The 20,980-nt window shown below is 49.0% G+C and overlaps 1 protein-coding gene across 2 annotated transcripts in view; it reads left to right on the top strand.

Annotated features, from left to right (window-relative positions):
• adamts6 (ADAM metallopeptidase with thrombospondin type 1 motif, 6) overlaps positions 1–20,980 on the top strand; it is a 38,759-nt gene that overhangs the window by 10,613 nt on the left and 7,166 nt on the right. For both annotated transcript variants that reach the window (XM_058064948.1, XM_058064949.1), the window contains exons 8-20: positions 595–638; positions 3,831–3,936; positions 4,874–5,020; positions 10,273–10,414; positions 11,521–11,628; positions 13,574–13,719; positions 15,480–15,543; positions 16,420–16,522; positions 16,625–16,758; positions 18,649–18,772; positions 18,959–19,039; positions 19,597–19,760; positions 20,028–20,166. In XM_058064948.1, coding sequence (XP_057920931.1) covers positions 595–638; positions 3,831–3,936; positions 4,874–5,020; positions 10,273–10,414; positions 11,521–11,628; positions 13,574–13,719; positions 15,480–15,543; positions 16,420–16,522; positions 16,625–16,758; positions 18,649–18,772; positions 18,959–19,039; positions 19,597–19,760; positions 20,028–20,166 — 1,502 coding nt within the window. The remainder of the gene's footprint in view (positions 1–594; positions 639–3,830; positions 3,937–4,873; positions 5,021–10,272; positions 10,415–11,520; positions 11,629–13,573; positions 13,720–15,479; positions 15,544–16,419; positions 16,523–16,624; positions 16,759–18,648; positions 18,773–18,958; positions 19,040–19,596; positions 19,761–20,027; positions 20,167–20,980) is intronic.

The raw sequence follows: 20,980 nt of genomic DNA on the forward strand, positions 1-20,980 counted from the left end.
CTCATACATACATATTCTCTACATACTGTATACTCTATATACACTCTAAATATACTCTGCATATAGTCTATATATTCTCTACATATACTCTACACATACTATTTATACTCTCTACATATACTCTATATATACTCTCCATATACTCTACTCAATATGTACTCTAAACATGCTCTATATCTACTCTTCACACACTATATATACACACTACACATACTCTATTCTCATACATACATATTCTCTACATACTGTATACTCTATATACACTCTAAATATACTCTGCATATAGTCTATATATTCTCTACATATACTCTATATACACGCTACTGTACATATATTCTACACATACTCCAAATATACTCTACTGTACATATACTCTATATATACTCTACATGTAGCTATAGGTTGGTAGTGAGTAGACGTGGGATGTGTTGTTAAAGCATAGTAGATATCTGCTGAGTCGGCATAGAGGTCTTTCAGGAGGTCCTGGCTGGAGTAGTCGTGGTGTTGTGCTGAAGTTCTTGGATTGTTTTTCCAGCATGTGCTGATCCAGACGAGGAAAGGATCATCACAGTGGTCTCTCTTGCCTGTTTGCAGGTATGACATCTGCACCTACAAGAACAAACCCTGTGGAACCTTGGGTGAGTAGAAGGAAGTGATGGGGAGAAGTCGGCGAGCGTGTGTGTGTGTGGCTTTAACGTTTGTCTCCAAGTGTCTCATCCATCCTTCCTTCATGCTGGAAGTGAGACCATTGGTAAAGCCTCCTGCTGTCTCTAGCTTTATGCTAACCAGCCCTGCCTATCTCACACACTAGCATAGCCATGACATGCTAAAGTGCTAAGATGTGTAGAGAAGCCTGCCAGTGATGGCCGTATATTGTACATGGGGTGAAGTGCAGAAGATGGGAGGCGTATTACCATCAATTCAAATACGCGTGGATGTCCTTCAGCAGGCAACGTGAAACCGGCCCAAGCTGCAGGAGGCTGATAAAGGATCTGAGATTGCTTGAAGTAAAAAAAAAAGTGCCCCCCCCCCCCGACAAAAACCACCACCCTTCTCCTCCCTCAGCTGAAAGTTCATCCATCTTATCAGCGCAGAAGCCCTGCAGGCACCACAGTAGATCTTGGAGGGAATTTGGTGACAGACTGACCGCATTGGTCACATTCCCCCGTTCGCTTTAACGGCCCCCGCATCTGCTCGGCTTCCTCGTTGTCTCCTACCCCCTCTCCACCACCTTGTCAGGGATCATGCTCCAGGGTCGCATCTCTAACCTTTGGGGTCACAGAGTAATCACGGGGCTGGAGATAATACACAGTCCAAGCTGCTGTTAGCAAAACAATGTCCACACACACACACACATTCTTGTAACTAATGGCAGAGTAGCCACCCCCCCCTCTCTTCTCTCTTCACCTTCAGGCTCCCCTTCTTGCCTCCAGTACTGTCAGCCTCCTGATTTGCGAGTCTATTCTTGTTTAGCCTCTTAGCAAAGAGGATCCAAAGGCTGTGCCTCTTTTAGCCGCCACTCAGCAGGGCCTTCATGCAAGCAGGCGAGAGCGGGGAGCCAGGGAGCGGTGCAGGCAGGTGTATTCCACCCCTCAACCCCCCCGCCGGGAGATCCTTTTAATGAGATTAGACACCTGAAATATCAACAACAGCAAACAAAGATGCTGCCTTGCCAAAGGATTTATTAGCTACGTTTAGCTAACACATCGGTGCTTCTGCTGCGTGACAAAGGGTTTGTGATTGCAAACTGACTTGAAGGTCCCCTGTGACATCCAAGATGGTGGACCAGGAATATTTATACATGCTTTATGACGCTTTACAACGCTTCCATCTCCCTCACTTTACTTTGCAGACCAGATGGGTGAGAAAACGAAACAAAACAGGCTTCACTGCACATCTTAACATAAAGTTTGGAGCTCGGATTCCTTTTTTCTTCAGCAACGAGGCTAAGCTAGCATGATGCTGCTGTTCCAACATGAGTATAATGTTATAATGCACTTTAGCATCACGTAGCTATGCTAGTGTTTCTAACCTTTGTATTCCTACATAGCATGTAGCATATATTATCTTACATATGAGTGCAGATGATAAAGTACACTTCTTCTGGACACACACACACAACGTGTTCCCAGAAGTGCGACCTGGACTGGTGGTCCTTGACCGTAACCCCCAAGACAAGATGAGATGTGGTCACTGTATCTACGGTATCATTTTAGCATTCCTTCAGGACCTCATCATCTCTCGGTAGAAGAGCCAAACAGTCCTTCATGACGTTTGCTAGCTCCTTCCCCACATCCCAGCCCATCTTAGCATGGATCCTTTCATCGACGTGTGGCTGAGATTTATACGAGCGTTCAGCCGATTAGGAGGCTGCAATTTGGCGGAACACCGGGTTCTCCTGAAATGTTCTTCATATTTTTAGCATAGCGTTACTGATGGACAGAAAGAGAAAGCAAATTCCTTTTTTCCTTGTCATGACTCCAAACTGATATCTTCACATTTCCTTCCATCTTCCATCCCACTCTTGGATTCACAATCCTGCCATGGCAACGTCTGTGGTGACCTTGGTATGGATCACCTTGGTAGTTGGACCACCACGTGTGAACGCTACATCATCTCACATCCCACCAGATGCTTGTATCGCATGTTACATACATACAAAGTCCATGCATCTTCATCAAGCTACAACACCAGCTTCTTCTACACGTTCTGGCCTCTGTTTTACACACACGCACACACACACCCCCGGCAAACACACACACCTGCTTTGTGCTGTCACCTGATCCACGGTGCTCCCACCTGTAGATGGAATGTGTGTAGGATTGCCTCCTGACCTCTCTGGAAGAAAGGAGGTGTGACACCTGGATTGCAGGGGCTTCTCTCTGTGCCTCAGCCTCCTTCTCTTCTTCTCTTTGGGCAGCTGAGAAAGCAGGAAAACATCCATTAGTTCCTCTTCATGACAGCTTTTGGGGTGCGGCGGCGGCGCCCACGTTTCCTTTGGATGGAGATGTGGTCTCTTGGGCCGTGACACCATGTCCAAAGCGGCACCAGAATACTGCTAGGGAATCACTTGTCTGATGAGATTATTTGAAAGCGGTGGTGAAGGTCACATGACATCCCAGCACGTTTACAGCAAGAAAGAAAGAAAATGGAGATCTCCTTGGGAGACTACCGTCAGTCTCCTTGGGAGACTACCGTCAGTCTCCTTGGGAGACTATTGGAAGACTAACGTCAGTCCCCTTGGGAGACTATTGGAAGACTAACGTCAGTCCCCTTGGGAGACTATTGGAAGACTAACGTCAGTCCCCTTGGGAGACTATTGGAAGACTAACGTCAGTCCCCTTGGGAGACTATTGGAAGACTAACGTCAGTCCCCTTGGGAGACTATTGGAAGACTAACGTCAGTCCCCTTGGGAGACTATTGGAAGACTAACGTCAGTCCCCTTGGACTATTAGGAGACTAACGTCAGTCTCCCTGGAAGGCTATTGGAAGACTAACGTCAGTCTCCCTGGAAGACTATTGGAAGACTAACGTTAGTCTCCTTGGAAGACTGACGTCAGTCCCCTTGGAAGACTAACGTCAGTCCCCTTGGAAGGCTATTAGGAGACTAACGTTAGTCTCCTTGGAAGACTGACGTCAGTCCCCTTGGGAGACTATTAGAAGACGAACATCAGTCCCTATTACTATTACTGGTAGAGAATGTCTAGAATGTTTTTGTCCTCGTCACCTGTGCCAAGTGCATCCGAAAGAAAGGAGTCCATCTTGTTTGTTTGTTTTCATTTTTGCAAGTCGTGTTTATTCAACGCGACCTTGGATTGTTTTTGTGCAGGCTTGGCCTCCGTGGCAGGAATGTGTGAGCCGGAGCGGAGCTGCAGCATCAATGAAGACATCGGACTCGGCTCCGCTTTCACCATCGCACACGAGATAGGCCACAAGTAAGTGTGGCGTTTAGGATCAGTGGGAAGATGCCAGTATGGTGGGACGTTAGGAAAACTAATGGCAAGGATTCGTTTTCCATGTCACTCAGTTTGTAAAAAATGTAATGTAAAACAAAAATATTTGCTTGGATATGTCATTTTTATTGGTCACTTGTTGCCAGGCAGACTTTGTTGTAGCACAATTATGCAGTATGTGCCCTGTTGGTCGCTGAAAGAGCTGTACTAGTACTTTGTAGTACAGTGAATACTGTGTATTGTTGGACTTGGATGCGGTAGAAATGATTCTGTGCTTTATTTTGCTGACTCAGCGTCTGGCGACTCATGTCACGTGACTTTTTTTAAAGCGTTTTAGAAAGTCAGCGTGCTCGTGCCCGCGTGCCGCCCGGTGCGCACGTGCGCGCAGCTGCGGGCTGCTGATGTCGGCCAAAGATGGAGATTTCCTTTATTATGTCTCCCGTCTGCTGCCCTGGCCTTGTAAAAATACAAGATGGAGAAGAAAAACACAGCAGCCCGCCTGAGACGTCCCCCACGCAGCAGCGCCGGGTTTGTTAAAGACATTACAAGTCACATGACCTTCTCTCGCCATTGATTGTTGAGATGATTGCTTTTCATCGCTCAGCAGGGAAATACATTCTATGGCTCCTGGGTGGGGGCGGGAGGGAAGGGGGGGATCTCCAGTAATTCATCTAAAGGATACCCCCCCATCCTCCACACCCCCCAGCTCGGCGGCCTGCTCAGACCCGCCGGCGCTGATTGACAGGCGAGGCATCAGGGTGGTGATTAGACGTTTTTCATTCCTGCCGAGCTCCAGACAGGGGTTGACCCCTGACCCCCGGCTCTCCTCCGCACAGCTGTTTCACAGATCTTTACGGGAGGGTGGGGGGGCCGCCGCCGCCGCTTTGCTTGCTCTCATCCGTCTGCTTTCTCCTCTCAGCTTCGGGATGAACCACGACGGCATTGGGAACTCCTGCGGCACCAAAGGCCACGAGACGGCCAAGCTGATGGCGGCCCACATCACGGCCAACACCAACCCGTTCTCCTGGTCCGCCTGCAGCAAGGACTACATCACCAGCTTCCTTGAGTAAGTGAGCGTGTGGAACCCGTCTAAGCAGCCATGAGTTGTTTCTTCTCCTGGCAGACCATAGGAAAGGCGTCTTTTAGGGGGGGTCTCCAGCTGACATTCCAGGCCAGCAGGGGGCAGACTGCGGGGATGTTGGTGGTTAGGAAGTCATCATCTCATAAATCCACGTGTGACCACAACATTAGGTACATTAGGTGATCATGCAATTAACAGAAAGAGGTCATGAATGAGGTATTTTTTGTACTTCTAAATGTTATACCTGCTGGCGCTCCGGTACGCTCGCTGCGGTCCGACCTCCTTGACGGCACGCTGGTGTGCTTCCTTCACTCTGCTAATGTGGCGCCCCTCGCCACTTGAAGGACAGGTCCAACACTACGATGGGGGGCGCGGGGGGGTCTAACGGGGCTGGCACGGTAAAAACGTGCATGGGCCCCAAAGTCAGACGAAGCCAGACAAAACATCTGGAGTCGGCCTTGGGCGTCTGGCAGAAAGCGGATACCCGTGGTCCTGACTGGAGCTCCTTGCCCAGGCCTCGCACGTCACGGCTGCTTCTCGACCAGAACAGCTCTGACGTCCCCAACGTCCTTTCAGTACGCTTGGAAAAAGAAATTCCTAATGACGGCTCGGCCAAGGTAGAACCTGGAGAACTTTGCTAGGGTCTGGTTGATGGATTGGATTTTTGGGTTGATGTTTTTAACAAACTCATCACCTACTTGACCCGAATATAAGTCAGCTCCATGCATAAGACCACCCTTCTTTTTGTCCAAAAGACATCATCAGTTCTGCAACACAAATCAAGCAACACAAACCAAGACTGTTGATTTGCTTGTATAAATCCCCACACCCCAATATAAGACAACCCTGAACAAACATGCACTTTCCCAGGAAGACATTTTGTGTGCTAGTTGTAGCAAAGGCTCCATCAAGCACGCAAAAAACCTTATCAGCCACCAGAAACGCCAGTGACGTAGCGTTTCAAACGTGTCAGAGCTTTGCCAGAGACCTCCGTGGCGTCACAGCAGCTGCTTGGAGCGTATGCCCGAATACAGTGCACCTTACTGGGCCACAGCAGGTGACTACTATGTCCTGATAGTAGTCATTCATTCATTCATTTTCTATCTTCCCAGCTGTCTTCGGGCGAGAGGCGGGGTTACACCCTGGACTGGTGGCCAGCCAATCACAGGGCACATATAGACAAACAACCATTCACACCCACATTCATACCTATGGACAATTTGGAGTGGCCAATTAACCTAGCATGTTTTTGGAATGTGGGAGGAAACCCACGCATGCACAGGGAGAACATGCAAACTCCACACAGATGGCCGAAGGTGGAATTGAACCCTGGTCTCCTAGCTGTGAGGACTGCGCGCTAACCACTCGACCGCCGTGCCGCCCTGATAGTAGTCATGTCATGATATTTCATTAGCTGGTTAATCATCCTCATTTCTCCCAGTCCTTCTGAACTCCATGTGTGCGCTAAGTACACTTCCACAGCCAGGAAAAATGTAGATATGAGAAATAGGTTATCGGCACCGTATCGGTCTTAAGAGGCAGCAAGTTATTGGCGTTCAAAGAAACAATATTGCATATGTACTTTAAAGTGAGCGATGCAAAACCATAACAGGGAAGGTTCTGTCTAGTCCCACTTAGACGGGAGGTCAGAATCAGTTCAAAGCAGCTAAATTGGGGGGGTGGGGCGTTGGGGTTTTTTGATGGGGTTGAACTTGGGTGCTGAACGTTCATTGCCCTGCTGAGCCGGTGTGCACGCTCTTGTGCGCGTACAAAGTGGACCAGTAGGTGGAAGGAAATGTCGAGTAGCGTCCAGTCAGCCTGGATGAAGGTGCTGAGGATCCAAAAGGGCGGAGAGGGGGGTGGGGGGGGGGCACAGTGTGTTCTTGTTGAGCGGATAATAGCGTCCGTGCTTGTCAAAAGATGTTTCCGGCTGAAAGCTGTGAGCCGAGCAGCACATGGGACGGAGATGACAGCGGGACCCGCCGGCCTCATCGCGCGGAACAAAGAGCCGCTTCTCTGTTGCTCGGCAGGACTCAAAGGACCCGCTTCTGGCTCGGGTATCTGAGGCCTGGCCCAGCCCGTGCACGTCTTCTCTTATGTTACACCTCCTTCTACATTAGCCATGCTTTTGGGTTTTCATTTTGTTTTGTATGCCTTGGTGTTTCCAACAAAAGGGTTTTGTTCCTAAACTCCAATTACCCTGCCTTACCGATCACCCTCCCCACCCCCTCTCCCAGCACTCAGCTTGGATATTGCACACACGTCTCCCTGCCAAGTAAACAAGTTTGGCGTCACATTGGCCTAGATTCACTTTCTTGAGAGAGCAATTGTTTGGCTTTTTAAGAAATGTTTTATGAAGGCACTCAGCAGAGTTCAGGAGGAGTTTATTAGTCTGCGGCCGACTTGAAGGCAGCACTTGGCATGTTTTCTACTCCTGAGAGCCTCTTGACAAGAGACGGATCACACGAGACGTTCTAACTTGTTGTAGCGCTTTTTTTTTTTTTCATCCGTGTGACATAATCCCAGATGACTGCACTCATAATACAGTGATGGTGTCATTAGCATAGCAGCTAACATAAATCATTCCTAGTCCGGTTGACTTCAGCCACCTTCCCACAGACGGTCCAGTTCCGTTTCACACAGTATCCTTCAGACTGGTAAATCCTCATCACGTTGGCTTTTCCACTGCATGGTGTGCAAACAACACAGAATCATGTTGTATTGCTTGTGTAAACCACCTGCGTTCGCCCAACCCTGCGTTCGCCCAACCCTGCGTTCACCCAACCCATCTCTTAAGGTGTCGGGGAGTGAAGTTTACCAACATACTTTCACACCGATGCACTAGCTGGCATCTGTTACACTTACAGACAAGCACATACCGTACTGTACCACCTTGGTACCACCATGCTACCATCATACCACTAAGACTGTTAGCACCATGGTACAATTCCACTGTGACTGGTACCGGACTGCTACCACCATAGCAGTGTGAGTGGTACCACAGTGAAACGGTACGCCACTTTCTCATTCAGTGGCAAGTGTGTCGTCAGTAACTTTGACTCTGGTATTTTATATGAAAGGGCCTTTCAAAGTTTGAGGTGCATCAGCTTGAGTAAAATAAAGAAAATAAATTCTGGTATCAGGATGGTATCGGTGATACTGAGATAAAGTGAACTGGTGAAATATCGGATATATGTTCTAATATGGGGCGGCACGAGGGTCGAGTGGTTAGCGTGCAGACCTCACAGCTAGGAGACCAGGGTTCAATTCCACCCTCGGCCATCTCTGTGTGGAGTTTGCATGTTCTCCCTGTGCATGCGTGGGTTTTCTCTGGGTACTCCGGTTTCCTCCCACATTCCAAAAAAACATGCTAGGTTAATTGGCCACTCCAAATTGTCCATAGGTATGAATGTGAGTGTGAATGGTTGTTTGTCTATATGTGCCCTATGATTGGCTGGCCACCAGTCCAGTGTGTACCCCGCCTCTCGCCCCAAGACAGCTAGGATAGGCTCCAGCACCCCTGCGACCCTGGTGAGGAAAAAGCTGTAGAAAATGAATGAATTAATAAATTCTGGTATCGGGATGGTATCGGTGATACTGAGCTAAAGTGAAGTGGTGAAATATCTGATATATGTTCTAATATGAAAATGAAAGGCATGAGCAGGACACTCGTCTTGTGTCCGAGCACTCGTCCGTACGTCAGGGAAAAGTGTCAGTGACAAGAAGAGAAGAAAAACAAGACTATTTGTGGCTGGGGCGCGTACAACCAGACACTGTTCTTGTAGGCACCACCGGTCATTTGTCACCACGTTTCCTGAGTGGGGATGGAAGCGTTCCACTGCAGCTCCCACGGCTGGAAAGTACACCATGTTTTCCTAAACAAGTGTGTTGTGTGGCGGGAAGACGGCTCCAAAATGAAATAATTGGATAATTGTTTAACGTTAGCTGTTAGCTGATGTCCCAGAGTAAACACCAATCCAATTCACACAATATTTCTCAGACAAAACAGACACGATGACTCCTGATTTTTCTGGTCTTCCTCCATCTTTCATCTCAAATCAGTCATTTCACTGTGCCTGACATATTTGACAAGCCTGCAGTCTGTTTGTTGGCCAATCCGAGTGCAGAAAGCGGGGTGGGGGGAGGCTACGTACTTACGAAAGTTGTGAAGGATCAACCGTATTTTTTGTTTTTTGATTAAGATTAAGATATGCCTTTATTCGTCCCTCAGTGGGGAAATTTGCATTGCACAGCAGCAAGAGTACAGAATCAGTTAAGCAGTACAAAAATACACAATATAGAAAAATAAACAATATACTAAACAACCCAAGTATTAACAAAAATCAACAGTTTTTCCCAGAGTTATATACAATACCTTCATTCATTCATTTTCAACCGCTTATCCTCACAAGGGTCGCGGGGGCGCTGGAGCCTATCCCCGTTGTCTTCGGGCCAGAGGCAGGATACACCCTGGACTGGTGGCCAGCCAATCACAAGGCACATATAGACAAACAACCATTCACACTCACATTCATACCTATGGACAATTTGGAGTCGCCAATTAACCTAGCATGTTTTTGGAATGTGGGAGGAAACCGGAGTACCCGGAGAAAACCCACGCATGCACGGGGAGAACATGCAAACTCCACACAGAGATGGCCGAGGGTGGAATTGAACCCAGGTCTCCTAGCTGTGAGATCTGCGCGCTAACCACACAAGCGCCGTGCAGCCCCATATACAATACAGTATGTGGATAATATGAAACGAGATTAGATATATGACCAGTCTATACACTGAGATCTTGCTAGTGAGTTAATATGAGGCATTATGGAAATTTAACTTCACATAGAACTTAGTATATTGCATTTAGAGCCCTTAATATTGCACATGGAGTAGAGTCTGAAGTAACTATGCTGAATGTAAAAAAAAACAAAAACGCTGCGATGCTAACTCTGTCGCGTCACAGCAATCTTCATCCACGCAAAGTTAAACCCACCAGAACCGGGCTGACCGCATCAAGTAGGGGGGGTAAGTCACTATCGATGTACTGCACTGCTGATGGGGAAATCCCAATGACCTCTTTAACCCCGGCACCAGTATACAGTACCAGTACAGAGTAGGTGTTTTTCACCTGTTTGTAAATGCATATGGAATGATCTAGCACAAAGAGCTTTTCCAAATGGTCCAGCTTAATTTATGCAAGAAACAGTCCTATTGTAGCTTTGTCTTTTTGACAGCTCAGGTCGGGGGACGTGTCTGGACAATGAACCTCTGAAACGAGACTTCCTGTACCCAACAGTGGCTCCGGGGCAGGTGTATGACGCAGACGAGCAGTGCCGCTTCCAGTACGGCGCATCCTCACGACAGTGCAAGTATGGGGTAAGAACGCACCTTTGCTGCCATGTAACGCTTGAATTATTGTGGTAAGGTTTCTTTTTCGAAGGACTGATGCTGCCATGCTCGTGTGATGGTTGCTAGGAAGACAAGCTATGACTAGTAAAGATTCGGGTAGTAGAGTCAAGCTACTTCCAAAGCTTTGGTAGCTCTTCCCTTCACATTGCTTTGCATGCACCGATGGGGCGGCTGGTCGGGTTGGGGGGGGGTGAGGAATCTTTCATCCAAGCTGTTAGATGAAGTTGTCGTCAAATAATTTGGCTCCAGCGATGCTTCACTCTGCATGAAAAACACCAGACGACTTTCCTGGGAGCCCCCCCGCCCTTTTTATCACCAGCCTGTTCTCCATCAGGCCCGTATCCGTGTTGGTGAGGACCGCTGACCTTTCATCAGGGCCCAGGGACGGGATGGAGCAGTGGGGGGGGGGGCTGATTGAAAGCAGCTGGCAAAGGGAAGTGGATGGAACCTTTGGCTCAGGGGGGGGGGGTTCTCATATTTACTAACTTGATGGGACAGAATCTGTGTGCTAGATCATAACTCCAGTTCATGGGCCAAGTCTTCTGCCGTGCACGATTGTCCTGTAAAAGCCTTTGAAGTGGGGACGGGGGGGGGGGGCGTGCTTGTAAGATGCGCTCACTTTATGGGTTTATTTATTTGGGGGAAACCTTGTGCTGTCGTCATGCAGACTTTCTAGAAGGAGTCTGGTCTAGAGTCTAGGGTAAACACAGCCAGACTAAAGATATTTGCTGGACCTTGTGGGTCATCTTTATCTGAGACCCGCCATTTTCTCGGGAATCAGGATTCTGTGAAGTGATGTCACAACGCCGCAAGCTGAGCAAACGTTAGTCATGCTGTTGATCCAGCTGACTCGTCATTTCTCATACGAGGACACCGAGACACCCGATGACCTTCTGCCGTCTCCGGTGATCCAAAGCATATGGCGGCTTGCAATCTCCTCAAGCGGACTGTGATTGGATTTATTGGCCCGCTTCTTTTTCATCTTTATTTTGTGGTCGTGCTGCTGGTAAATCATGCCACGAGTCAGCCGTATGAATTTATTCTGACCAATTTGCTTTTGCCTTCTTTCCTAGGAAGTGTGTAGAGAGCTCTGGTGCCTTAGCAAAAGCAACCGCTGTGTCACCAACAGTATCCCCGCCGCCGAGGGAACGCTGTGCCAGACCGGCAGCATCGAGAAAGGGGTAAGTCGCCTCTTTGCCAAATGTCCAACATTTCCCAAACCTGGCAACACGGCTAAGCTTTGTCACAGCTAATATGTTCGCTGGCTTCTCCGCTCTCACTGGAAGCACTTATACACGTGTTGGACTTGGACTTTTTGCCAAAGTGGAACTTGTGTAACCCTGCAGTGTACTTTGGCAGCTGTAGAAAGCTGAGAGATGGATATCTACAAACACCACGCGCATGGCTCCGTGCTCCAAATAGAGGGAAATGACAACATAGATACTTTATTTCTATTTTTACATGTATGTGGTGTCACCGGTCAGGTGGTAGAGTGGTTGTGTCCCAACAAGACGGTTGCTGGTTCAATCCTGTTGAAGTATACTTGGGCAAGATACTGAACTCGGTGAAAGCTAGCAATTCTGTTAGCTTCTGGTACTGGCTCCAGACTAGATGCGGGGGTACTATTCCCACTCTGGCACACACGCACGGACACACAGAGGCTTTAGGTCATCAGCATGCTGTCGATGGCAGCCAGGTTAGGGAGAGACAGTTTTAACGCGGATTACGGCGGCCATTGTGGTGGGATGGTCCGAGGTCTAAAAGGGAAGAATGGGAGAGTGTCACGAGCTGTCAGTGGCGATTAGCATTAGCTCAGTGGAGCCTTTGAGGGTCGGGGCCCGCGGACAGGGTCCTGGACAACACAGGGGGCCCCAGGTTGAGCCAGGGGGGCTTTTGGAACGGCTTTTGGAGCAGTTTTAGGAGAGTCGCCGGCCCGGCTTCAAAGGAACATGACTGTCAGCCGTTTCTCACCCGCCGTGTAATGAAGAGAGGCCTGGCCAACGGGGGGATCGGGTGGGGTGGGATGGGGGTAGAGAGAGAGACAAAAAATGACCTAGTGAACTGAGCTTCTTGTGTGTCTGTGCGCTCTCAGTGCGCTCTCACCTTCCTGGAGGTTGTTGTATAATGCCCCCCCCCCATGCCTCTGCAGCATAATCTCGTTTCAAGAAGACACTTTAGTACTTGAATGACAAAGCGACAGAAAGACGACACCGGCCCCACGTCGTCCTCACCTTGAAACCGCCAGTCGTTCTTAACCTACTGACACACTTAGTCCAACAAAAGCCTGCCCTGATCCACCCCCACTCCCCTCCCCGCCCGGACTCCAATCTCCCAACAGGCTGAGCATCTTAACACCCTCCCCAAGCAGCAGGCTGTGTTTACAGAAAATCAACATGTCTTCCTGTCAGATAAAAGACCAAGACTGAAGTGTACAAAGTCTACTTTGTTAGCTGGGAAGTAGGTTGGCTAGTATGAGTAGCGAGTATAGCTATCATGACTAGCGAGTCGGAGTAACCAGCCGGGAAAAGTGCGACGAAGTGGCAGGAGAAAGGGAGGTCTGGGCTCCTCTGGGATAAGTGGAATAAGACGGACGTGGAAGTAAGATAAGGTCTTCATCGGGTGCTCAAGTGGGAGTTGTAAATGCGTTCATCCTGACGGGCTTAGTGCTACATTCAGGTGGCTCTGAGGGAAAAGCAAAGAAAAGGGATCTATTCCCTGGTGGGAAACACATAAGGATGAAAAGGATGGGAGTGAGCTGAGTCATGCAAAGCCTCGGACATTAAAGCCCTACAAGGAGGAGAAGGACAGAATGGAAAATGAGGCGGGGACGTAAGTGAGGACAAATGAAATAACGGGGGTGAATAATAACGTGATCAGGAATTAGAGTGTTTAAAAAAAAAAAGGGGGAAAAGAAGGATAGCGCAAGTGTTCCTAAAGCAAAAAGTCATCAGTCAGGTGCTGTATAGTCTACATTTCAGCCAGCGCTAATTTACAGCTTGGCCGTGACTGCTGGAAAACAGTAAAAGTGACGCTGCTGTTGTCCCAGTGTGTAATAACTTGCAGCTTATGGTGTCTTTGGCTCACTCGCCTCCTTTCTCACCGCCGCCACCCTCTTCCTGCTCCCAGTGGTGCTACCAGGGCGAGTGCGTGACCTTCGGGACCTGGCCCCAGAGCGTGGACGGCGGCTGGGGTCCCTGGTCGGCGTGGGGGGAGTGCAGCAGGACGTGCGGGGGTGGCGTCTCCTCCTCCGTGAGGCACTGTGACAGCCCAGCGTAAGTAGGCAAAGTAAGCCAACACACGCGTCCACGTGCCTCCCACAGGTGTGTGCACGTTTGAGTGTGTAGTGAGTGTGGGGCAAAAGTATTGGGACACATTCAGGAAGTGGCCAGACATTCATTCATTCATTCATTCATTTTCTACAGCTTTTTCCTCACAAGGGTCGCCAGCCAATCACAGGGCACATATAGACAAACAACCATTCACACTCACATTCATACCTATGGACAATTTGGAGTCACTAATTAACCTAGCATGTTTTTGGAATGTGGGAGGAAACCGGAGTACCCGGAGAAAACCCACGCATGCACGGGGAGAACATGCAAACTCCACACAGAGATGGCCGAGGGTGGAATCGAACCCTGGTCCTCCTAGCTGTGAGGTCTGTAGGCTAACCACTCGACCGCCGTGCCGCCTGTGGCCAGACAATATAGCTAATAAAAAAACTTGTGTCTGTCCTCAATACAGTTTGATGCTCTGACATTTTCATGTCATATCATCCCTGGAGGGCTGCACGGAGGTCGAGTGGTTATCGCGCAGACCTCACAGCTAGGAGACCCGAGTTCAATGCCACCCTCGGAGTGGAGTTTGCACGTTCTTCCCGTGCATGCGTGGGTTTTCCCCGGGTACTCCGTTTTCCTCCCACGTTCCAAAAACATGCTAGGTTAATTGGCCACTCCAAATTGTCCATAGGTATGAATGTGAGTGTGAATGGTTGTTTGTCTATATGTGCCCTGTGATTGGCTGGCCACCAGTCAGCTGGGATAGGCTCCAGCACACCCCCACCACCCTAGTGAGGATAAGCGGCATAGAAAATGGATGGATGAATGTATGGCCACATCATTGACTGACAATTGACTGGTCAAATTCAGGGCTGCACGGCGTACGAGTGGTTAGTGCACAGGCCTCACAGCTAGGAGACCCGAGTTCAATTCCACCTTCGGCCATCTCTGTGTGGAGTTTGCATGTTCTTCCCGTGCATGCGTTTTCTCCGGGTACTCCGGTTTCCTCCCACATTCCAAAAACATGCTAGGTTAATTGGCCACTCCAAATTGTCCATAGGTATGAATGTGAGTGTGATTGGTTGTTTGTCTATATGTGCCCTGTGATTGACTGGCCACCAGTCCAGGGTGTACCCCGCTTCTCTCGCCCGAAGACAGCTGGGATAGGCTCCAGCACCCCCTGCGACCATCGTGAGGATAAGCGGTAGAAAATGAATGAATGAATGAATCATGCCTGGATGACTGGAAACACTGTCGTATGCATGCCAGGCCAGTAGGGGGCCCTGTCTGCAGTGAAACTGTCCGAGTGCTGTGCATGTGCACTCTGTCAATAAAATGTGAGGCAGAGAAGAAATGTGACAGCAGCCAAGTCCAGACTTGGCATGAATGTTGGTCCATTTGTCATGTCAGGGCTCAGCGATGCTGTTTCTTCTTCACCAAACTCATCCTAGCATGCCTTCAATGACCTTGCTTTGTGGGCTGGGAACAGACCGGGGTCTTCCCCAAAGTGTTCCCACAAAGTTGCAGCATAAAAGTGTCTGGGTGAAGATGATGAATGAGGATGAATATGAAGCAAGAGGAATGGCTGTCTGCCTTTATATAATTGATGGGTGACTTTTCATGAGGGTGTTTATTCCATTGGAGCCGCCCACAGGCACACACATCAGGTTTTGCTGTCAAATCGGCCACATTTACGTGGCGCCATGCATGTGAAGTGATGTCGCCGCTCATTCCTGTGTCCTTGCGTCCTTTAGGCCTTCCGGAGGAGGGAAGTATTGTCTCGGCGAGAGGAAGCGCTACAGATCCTGTAACACCGCCGTGAGTTCTCTACTTCTTTGCTTGGCTTTGTGCAGCGAGCAGACGCTTGGTCTGGTGAAGGTCGTCGAGCAGCTAGGCCCTCATAGTGACGTGCTGTCTCGCTTGGAAGGCCTGATTGAAAACGTCCAGGCAGTGATTCAACGCGGGCCTATGAACATATTGTCTGTGACACTTCCTTGGAGCGTGCCTCCACGACAGCTTCACACTTTACTGCATGAAAAGCACCAGGCCAAGGCTTTGGAGCCATGCTTTGAATAAATATTTAACATGGCTGTGTGTCCAGAACACAGCTTCAGCTATTTCTCGGTGGCCCTTTATGCTTTTTTCTCGCTTTTTTCATGGGGTGAAAATTGAAATAGTTTGGCCCCAGCCAGGTTGGACGGTCAGGCACTCAGGAGGAGAGCAAAACAATCTAAAAACAGACACACGACTTTATGTCAGCTAATAATGAGAGGTTCCCTATGGAGCTTCTTTGAGAGAAGACACACTCACTTTTAATGTCACTGCTTTAAAAAAAAAAAAAAACAAAACGCCTTCCTCCCAGACATAATACCACCTTGACTCGCCCCTGCGAGATAAACATAAAAAGGCTTCACTACACATCTTAAAAGCAAGCCATCAGTCAGCAGTGCGTACATTAAATGTACTGAAATTGTAAAGCGTCATTGAGTAAACTCACTGCCCATCATCAGCGGGTGTGGTTAGTCCCAAGTCAAGCCAGGTGACGACGCCTCGATGACTGCAGTCAAATCCTGTTTGGGTTATTTCGAGACCAGGTAGCGTCAGGTCAAGTCAGGTCAGATTAGAAGCGCCAGCAGGTCAGTTCCTGCCCCACCCCTTCCCTACCAGCAAAGCAACATGATCTGTTTGTCGCAGGCCTGTCCTTCGGGATCTCGTGATTTTCGAGAGAAGCAGTGCGGCGACTTTGACAGCATGCCGTTCCGTGGGAAATACTACAACTGGAAGCCTTACACTGGCGGTAAGTTCTTCTCATTTCAGCACTGGCTCCCTGAAAGCTTACCTTTTTGTAGCGCTACGCCAGCAAAGTTGTGACTGAACAAAGGCTTCCGTTCGAACCCAGGTGGCGTCAAGCCGTGTGCCCTCAACTGCCTGGCAGAGGGCTACAACTTCTACACCGAGCGTACCCCGGCTGTCATCGATGGTACCCGCTGTCAGGCAGACTCCTTGGACATTTGCATCAACGGCGAGTGCAAGGTGAGCTGGCGCACTTCTTGACTCATTAGACACCGGAATGTGATCCCGTGTCAAGGGGACAAGGGTGTCCAAATGGGCCAGACTTATGATCACGTCTCAAAGGGACAAGGGCGTCCAAACGGGCCAGACTTAGTCCAATCAATGTGATTGCATTTGATGGTGTTTCCATTGGAAAGCATACTTAAATACATGACCCTTTTCAGTACCTTTTCCATGGAGCTGTCATGGAGCTCACAGTGCTACACTTTTGGAGGCTGGAGCAGACTCTGGTGGAACCAGAACCCCCCTCCAGCTTATTAAGCAAAGACAAGTCAGATGGGGTCAATGAAACTCATACCAAGTTACTCAACGTCCAGCGCCGCTCTTAAGGTGCCATGGAGTGAAGTTAACCAACCTACTCGATGTCTAACGCCACTCTTAAGGTGTCAGGGAGTGACGTTTACCAACGTACTCGATGTCTAACGCCACTCTTAAGGTGCCATGGAGTGAGGTTTACCAACGTACTCCATGTCTAACGCCACTCTTAAGGTGCCATGGAATGAAGTTTACCAAGGTACTCGATATCTAACGCCGCTCTTAAGGTGTCAGGGAGTGAAGTTTACCAACGTACTCGATGTCTAACGCCACTCTTAAGGTGTCATGGAGTGAGGTTTACCAACGTACTCGATGTCTTAACGCCACTCTTAAGGTGTCATGGAGTGAGGTTTACCAACGTACTTGATGTCTCACGCCACTCTTAAGGTGTCATGGAGTGAGGTTTACCAACGTACTTGATGTCTCACGCCACTCTTAAGGTGTCAGGGAGTGAGGTTTACCAAGGTACTCGATGTCTAACGCCACTCTCAAGGTGTCAGGGAGTGAGGTTTACCAAGATACTCCATGTCTAACACCACTCTTAAGGTGCCATGGAATGAAGTTTACCAAGGTACTCGATATCTAACGCCACTCTTAAGGTGTCAGGGAGTGAAGTTTACCAACGTACTCGATGTCTAACGCCACTCTTAAGGTGTCATGGAGTGAGGTTTACCAACGTACTCGATGTCTTAACGCCACTCTTAAGGTGCCATGGAGTGAGGTCTCCCAAGGTACTCGATGTCTAACGCCACTCTTAAGGTGTCAGGGAGTGAGCTTTACCAAGGTACTCGATGTCTAACGCCACTCTTAAGGTGTCAGGGAGTGAGGTTTACCAACGTACTTGATGTCTAACGCCACTCTTAAGGTGCCATGAAGTGAGGTTTACCAAGGTACTCGATTTCTAACGCCACTCTTAAGGTGCCATGGAGTGAGGTTTACCAACATACTCGATGTCTAACGCCACTCTTAAGGTGCCATGGAGTGAGGTCTCCCAAGGTACTCGATGTCTAACGCCACTCTTAAGGTGTCAGGGAGTGAAGTTTACAAAGGCACTCGATGTCCGGTGCCGTTAAGGTGCCAGGGAGTGAGGTTTGCCAAGATACTCAATATCCAGTGCCCTTTAGGTGCCAAGGAGTGAGGTGCCAGGTGGACTTGATGTCCAGTGCCACTCTTAAGGTGCCATGGAGTGAGGTTTACCAACATACTCGATGTCTAACGCCACTCTTAAGGTGCCAGGGAGTGAGGTTTGCCAAGGTACTCGATATCCAGTGCCCTTTAGGTGCCAAGGAGTGAGGTCCCAGGTGGACTCGATGTCCAGTGCCACTCTTAAGGTGCCAGGGAGAGAGGTTTACCAAGGTATATTTGCATAAGCTAGCATGTCTTCCATAGCAAGGGGGCTTTTTCAAATTACAACACTCAGGGATGTCCTAATTTTTTCCCATATATAAATAAAGTGTGCGTTTCATAGTGTAACTGTATGTGAGAATGTTACCATTCCAAATAAGGAAGCGACTTCTGTGTGTCTATCGCTTTTAGCATGTGGGTTGTGACAACGTGCTGGCGTCGGACGCCAAGGAGGATCGGTGTCGTGTGTGCGGAGGCGACGGCAGCACCTGCGAGGCCACCGAGGGTCTCTTCAACGAGTCTCTGCCACGAGGAGGTGAAGCGCTTTGAAGCTCACATACAATATGACGTTGCGTTCTTTGTCCTTCTATGGGGGGGGGGGGGGTCCAGCCCGGCATCTATGAATACTGTGTGTGCCTGTTGTCCTTTTTTGGACCATTTGGCCTTTTATTCTATACGTCTGCACGCCAAAGACTTCATAGTTCTCTCACGTCTCCTGCAGGCTACATGGAGGTGGTTCACATCCCCAAAGGCTCCGTTCACATCCAGATCCGAGAGGTCACCATCTCCAAGAATTACATTGGTAACTTATTTTATGTTGGCGCTTTGGAAGATTTGATGTTGTTGATTGTTTACATGACGATAAACAAACAACACAACAACCTACATCATGTAAACAACAAAACGTATGTGTCCAAGCTGTTATGTTGGCGTAGTAAACATGCGTAAGGGAATCTGAGAACAGCGTTTGGACGGTGTGGCCTCTGGTTCTGGCGTGGAGACGGTGGATATTTTACACGCGTGTTGTGCTTGGAGACCAAGCTTTGTTTTGACAACCAGACAGGACGCCATTTACCATATTAGTCGGGGATTTCACCTGAAGCGTTTGGCCTCCCTTCCAAAATGTGATGCACGTACATGTCGCCGCACGTGAGCGTCCTCATACAACATATATATACGTTTGTGTGTGTGTGTGTGTGTGAGAGAGAGAGTGAGGACAGGCGGGATGAAGATGGAGGAGGCCAATGATTGTCTCCACCTGCCGTTGCCTGCTCAGGCTACCGTGCACATCTGCTTCTCGTTTTCAGCCTTTTTTGTTTTTTTTCCTCTTTTTTTTTTCGTTTTCCTGTGATGGCGCAGCTTTGAAATCCGAGGGGGACGATTATTACATCAACGGCGCGTGGACCATCGACTGGCCGAGGAAGTTCGACATCGCCGGCACCGCCTTCCACTATAAGAGACCCTCCGACGAACCCGAGTATTTAGAAGCTCTCGGGGCCACCACGGAGAACCTGGTTGTCATGGTAACAACACTTTCTCTACTGTCACTTGGATTATCAAGTACTAATCCAGGATAGCATTTCATTGCATGGATTACTTGGTTTAGTTTTTTGCGATTTGATTTAGCAGAGATAAAATATGTAAAAATACAGTTAGCAGTGGTAGGAGATGATAAAAATCCGATCAGATAGAAGATGCTAAAAATACAATTAGCAGCCACAGTGTAGAGCTTGACTATTTAGCAAGATGGTTTTTGAATGTATGCTAATTCTTCACATGACCGTCTGCAGATCCTACTCCAGGAACAGAACCAGGGGATCCACTACAGGTTCAACGTGCCCATCCAGCGTACGGGCAGTGGTGACAATGAGGTGGGCTTCTCCTGGTACCACCAGCCCTGGTCCGAGTGCTCAGCTACGTGTGCCGGAGGTAGGTCCCGAGATGCCCCGAGGACCTGCCATGCTTCTTTTGTGCTCGGGTGGATGCTTCTTCTGGAGCGTCTACCCCAAGCACCACGTTTGCTGCTTTCTGTGAATGAGCAGCTGGCGTCCTACAAACGTCAAACACACAACCCCATGACGGCCGCCAAACCTCAAGAATGACTACACCAAACCTTCTAGGGTGTCGTGTAACCCGAGCTCCTCCACGGCTCTCCGAGGATGCAAAGGATTTCCAAGCGTGAAATGAACGTAGAAGTGTGTACTCGGGAAGCGTGCACGGATCCACATTATGCGTCTGTAAGATTGTGTGAAACGACAACTCGGCGGCAGTCGTTTGACACCACTTGACACTCGTACATCTCATTACCGCTAGCTAAGTCCGTACCAACGGCATGTGCCAGACGTTAGCAGCCAAAGCGGCTGAGGTAACGCCACGTGCCAAAGAAGCAGGAATGCTCTCGTCTGGATGGAGCAAGCGCCACTCTTTATTAACCAGCGCAGGCAAACATCCTACGGCTGGCATATAGACCACATTCTACGATAGCTTTGAATTCTCTCACCCTAACATCCTGCTACACGCCATCATTGTTACGTAGCGTCCTGACAGAACTGGCTAGCTAGCGCAGATAAAATATACCCATCCACGTTGCAAAATTGCTCCTCATAGTTACTAATTCTCGCCTCTTCACCTCCAGCGAGGAAGCAGGAACGGACAGAGAAGCCATGCTAACCGCTAAGCTAACCGCTAAAGTAAGAAAAAGAAAGGAATATTATTATTACGTAGGAACACATGGACCAGCTAT

This window comes from Doryrhamphus excisus, chromosome 2, assembly GCF_030265055.1.
Source record: "Doryrhamphus excisus isolate RoL2022-K1 chromosome 2, RoL_Dexc_1.0, whole genome shotgun sequence".
Taxonomy (NCBI): Eukaryota; Metazoa; Chordata; class Actinopteri; order Syngnathiformes; family Syngnathidae; genus Doryrhamphus; species Doryrhamphus excisus.